The sequence below is a fragment of the Apis dorsata genome, unplaced genomic scaffold, assembly GCF_000469605.1.
Source record: "Apis dorsata unplaced genomic scaffold, Apis dorsata 1.3 scaffold_27, whole genome shotgun sequence".
Lineage (NCBI taxonomy): Eukaryota > Metazoa > Arthropoda > Insecta > Hymenoptera > Apidae > Apis > Apis dorsata.
The window spans coordinates 761,451-766,329 of record NW_006263329.1 but is presented as its reverse complement, the minus strand read 5'-3'; the positions used below and the strand labels follow the sequence as shown (position 1 = coordinate 766,329).

At 37.2% G+C, this 4,879-nt stretch overlaps 1 protein-coding gene and 1 long non-coding RNA gene across 3 annotated transcripts in view; one reads left to right on the top strand and one right to left on the bottom strand.

The window, feature by feature from the left end:
* The window catches only part of LOC102675153 (protein L-Myc-1b), a 28,847-nt gene extending 23,974 nt beyond the window's left edge, over positions 1-4,873 (top strand). For both annotated transcript variants that reach the window (XM_031510587.1, XM_031510583.1), the window contains one exon: positions 4,002-4,873. In XM_031510587.1, the coding sequence (XP_031366447.1) occupies positions 4,002-4,582 (581 nt within the window). In that variant the 3' untranslated portion in view covers positions 4,583-4,873. The remainder of the gene's footprint in view (positions 1-4,001) is intronic.
* LOC116185661 overlaps positions 1-4,879 on the bottom strand; it is a 14,853-nt gene that overhangs the window by 5,609 nt on the left and 4,365 nt on the right. The gene's annotated exons all lie outside the window — the stretch shown is intronic.

Genomic DNA, 4,879 nt, shown 5'->3' with positions numbered 1-4,879 from the left:
AAAAAAAAAAAAAAAAAAAGGTTAAAATTAAAAAAGAAATACGGAAGAGTGGAAAAGCGGTATGTGAATCGAAGTGAAGCGAAAATAGGTGGCACGTGCGTCGACGACGTTTAAAGCTATTCGAAGGGAAAATAGACGAAATCAAAGGGGAAGTAGTTCTCTCGAGTCCGCGACCCTCGATGTTCCTTCTATAGTTAGTTTAGATGGCTCCTATAGTTATTTTTAGAAATTTTCGCGCCTTTTCGCAGTCGACGACCTGGCGGATCGCCAGTTTCGGGAAGATTCGTGTGTCTGGCCTAGCCGCCGCGACGATACACGTGCAAGCGGCATGTATGGTCATGACGGAGGCGGTGGATTGCTTCGTTCGTTGCCTTGCACACAGGGATACAAGTGCCACATGTATACGACCTCTCTCGTTTGGCTTCTTCCTCGTTCCTCGAGAGACTCTTTCCGCTTGGCCCCGTTTGAAGCTTTAAATGGAAACGATTTCGAATCATCGAGCGTTATAATTGATATATTTTAAGTAGGGTGATTTTCATTCTAAGGATTGATGTCTTGTCTTGATTGATAATTACAATATCTTACAATATCTTATTAATCGTTTCGAAAAGCATAAGGAAATTTTTTAATATTTTCTTCACGCGGTTCTTGTTAGGATTCAAATAACTTCAATCTGATCCGTGTAAAGCACGGTGTAGGAGCTTTTATGATTTCATTTCAAAGAATGATAGAATATTTAGAATATTTCGATATATATTGATAGATAAATGTTGGATAGGATATTTTAACTAATACTTGTAACGCTTGTTCTCGATTCTTGATTAAATTGATATATATACATATATATTTGTTTTTTAGATTAATCGGTCATTTGATAATCGTATTTTATCGAAATAAATATCGGTGCATGATCGAAGTAGGATAGACAGATTTTTTTTCTCGGTTTGTACCAGGCTTAATTAAAAGTTCACGCTGCGATTGCAGCGGCCAGGTAAAGTGAAACCGGAAGACGTGTCTGGATGTTTTGCACACCGAGCGTGACGTGTTTCAAGATAGGGATAAGTTAGGAATTTTTGTAATTTAAATCTCCAACGGATTCTATTTTATATAAGGAGACAATAATTCTAATGGACAATGATTCTGATGGAAAAATCGGTTATATTCAATTAAAAAATTCTTGTAATACGTATATTATAAAATAATATTATGAAAGAAATCGAAGTGTTCATAACAAAAATAATCATTTCTAATTTTCATAGATATAATAAAAGATTTAAATTCTTCTTACGATATTACATAATTTACTTTTCTAATCTTATATATAATTATATTACAGAAGAATTGTTATCTATATAATTATATACATCTTTATTAATTATAAAAATAAGGAATAAGATAAATAGATTGTTTCGTAATCTCGACCCTAATAAATCTATCAAATGGAATTGAAATTCGATAAACAAAATAAGTAAACTATAAAATAAAATAAAATTAGAAAAATTTAACATAATTAATTCGATCTTATAGATAAACATTATTTTAGATTTTTTTTTCTTTCTTCCTCTTTTAAATTTTAAATTTCAGGTTAAGTTCATTGCATAAAGAATCTCGTAATGTTATATACTTCGTTTCTTTATTTCTCTTTGTATTATGCGAATAAAATTACCGGAATTGAAAGACAACTTCTATACGTATAAATCGAGTATATTAATGCATGAAAATGCAGCGATCATAAAGCTGAGCGGTTCCACTTTACGTGAAAGAAAGATACCTCACTATCCACTTCGCGTTTCGAATCGGCGATGTACATATCTTTATTAACTCTTTGACTCTCTATAACGCATTTTGACAAATACAGACACGATCGAACTGTAAAATATTATTTTAAACATTTATGTCACATTATGTGTCATTAGTTACGCATTATTACCTAAAATTTATTGATTATGAAAGTATGTATATCCTTTCTACATCCAACATTTACAGTAAGTTGAGAATTCTTGGAATATTTTTCATATTACCAATTAAAAAAATCTGAAAATGCAATATAGGCCAAATATCCATTAAAAATAGATAGAATTCAGACACACAAGTTACAAAATAGGATATTTTATTAAATTATAATTTATCAAATATTTTGTTTATTCGAAATAATTACAATATTTCCTTCATTTAAAATCTAAACAGAATATATTTCATTCGTTTTTTTTTTTAAATGTAATTTATAATTTATGAGTAATTCCATAATTCATCAAAGAGAAAGATCCGCGAACTCTTCGGCCAAATTATATTCATAAAATGTCGCGAGACACGCTTAACCGTGGGCAATGTCGAGCCGAATTCAATTATATTTATGATCGCCGCCCGATTAATGGTTCGTTTTATGAACGGAGCTGTTGCGGAACGAAATTCATCCGTAAATCGAGCGAACGTAATCGAACCGCTACACAGGAGGAGAGAAAAAGAGAGGAAAAAAGAGAGAGAGGGAAGTACAGTAAGAGAAAGGCTTCCTTGTCGTGAAACGCGCTCGCCGACATTGAGCGATTGTATCCCGAACGTTGTCCTTGAGGAAAGAGTTACGATCCGTATCCGTGGCAGACAGGAATCTGGACCAACCGGATTTCCACTGATTGTACCAGACGCCATGGATGACACAGTTTGTAGAAACGCCCACGGTGTCGTATGTCCCTTCGAACGCCTCCGCGCAAGCCACGTGCTTCTGAAAGGGTATCATCGTAACCATCGATCGATCTTTCTTTTTGTTCCTCTTGATCGAGGGATTTCTCAAATCATCGGATAGAGTTAGTAATGCCTAGGTTAAGGGATATAATTCGGGATATTTTCTTCTGAATGATCGATGGAGGACCTTAAGGATCGATATCGATATGATTTCGAATCTTGAAACTTTCGGAAGATTTATATATACATATGTAAGAAAATTTTCGTTATTATATTTTTTTTATATCAAATCCTATAATTATTTATTAATAGTGGTCAAAATTTATTTAACGCAAATCCTGTACGAAGTATGCAATGATATAGTCTCTTTGTTCTGGTTCGTAGCCAAGGGAATCTTTGGAGATAAAGCGATATTGATAGCATCCGGTTAGAGTTCAGGGTTGATACGTTAGTTAAGCTCACTCTCACGTTTTTACGCCGCTCTGTGTATACCTGTGGCTCTACGGAGAACCGTGACACGATCTCTTTCCGTTGTCCGTGGCCGGCCTTCACCCTGAATATAGAATTGCCTTAAGACAGTGCCGAGCCTTGTTTCGTCCCGACTAATTAGCGACGTTTCACGGCTGTCCGCAAATGCTAGTAGTTTCTCTAGAAGAGAAAAAAGAAAATAGTTGGAACCACTAGCGTATCTCGAAGCATCTTCGAGGCTCGTGCGGGTGGCAGTGTCCTTCGAGAGAGTGCACTCTGTGATCGCATCCAAGTTTCGTTCGAGCCAAAGAGTCGTATAATTAATTGTCCCCTTTTGTGCACTAGACTCTTAAATAATCGATTTAAGCGATGCTGGGTAATTTTTTTAACTTCTCGTAAAAACTTGTATTAGAGAATATGTTAATTGCTGTAACGAGAAACGGTTTCGTGTATTTTTTTTTTAATAAGTAACGTTGAAATTTTTTAATCTATCGTATAATGCTATACGATAGATTAAAAAAAAATAGATCTTTATGGAATTTATATATTTTATTTTTGTCCCATTTTTTGGAAAATAAAATGTATATAATATATACATAGATAAAATTTTCTAAAACTATAATCGACGAGAAAAACAAATGAGCTGAAAATTAATTATTGTTATATAAATCCAATTATACGATTAAAAAAAATAAGAATTCTTTGAAATTATCATTGAACTCATAAATATTTTACTCTAAAACGATTACATACACAATCTCGATCTCACCATCACAATCCCCTCCTATATATCGTATCGTATAATTCAAACGATTATAAAAAAAAAATTTTTTTCCTTCCTTCAACTGTTACAGAAGAGGAAGAGATCGACGTGGTGACCTTCGAGAAACCATGCAGACCGGCAGCATTACCAACGTACCCGAGCCTGGCCGACCAACAGCACTTCCAATTAACGGTGAACACAGCGTTCAAAGAGAAAGCTCCTGGAACCAGACCACGTGGTCGACCTCCCTCGAATCCAGCTCGGAAAAGGACCGCTCAATCGGAGCCGAAGCCGGCGAAACGAGCCCGCCACAGGACATACCAGAGGAGAACCAAGGTAGGGCGATGCATATCGTCACCCAAGAGCGTGTCGAGAAGTTCCTCTGACGACGAGCTGGACACCGAGAAGAGGAGTCTGCACAATAACATGGAACGCCAGAGGCGGATAGAGCTGCGAAACGCGTTCGAGGATCTGCGTATCCTCGTGCCAGCTGTCGAGAAGAAGGAGAAGGCGCCGAAAGTCGCGATCTTGAGACAAGCGGCTGTGTACTGTGATACGTTGAACGAGATGAACCAGATCTCGATGGCCCAGGTGGCGGATCTGAGGCGGCGACAAGAGAGGCTTCGAACGAGGCTCAGTGTTCTAAGGAGGAGTCTCGCCATGACGCGCTGAGGGAGAGACTCGGGAGAATCGTGTCAGATTCAGCCCACGAACACGCGAAGAACACAAGCACTTGCTCGAAACGTACGAGTCGAATTTGTTGTTACTCCCTCGGAGAGAAGAGAAGAGATGGATGGATGGACGGACGAGCGACAAATCTCTACTCGACGTTTCGAGACCATAGAGACGATTTTTTTCAAACACGCCTGCATGCGAACGAGGAAGACTGCCTGACCTGTATAATTTGACTCTGACACTTATATCTGCCTTCGGTCGCACAGCATGGGGGAAAGAAACGCTTCGAATTAG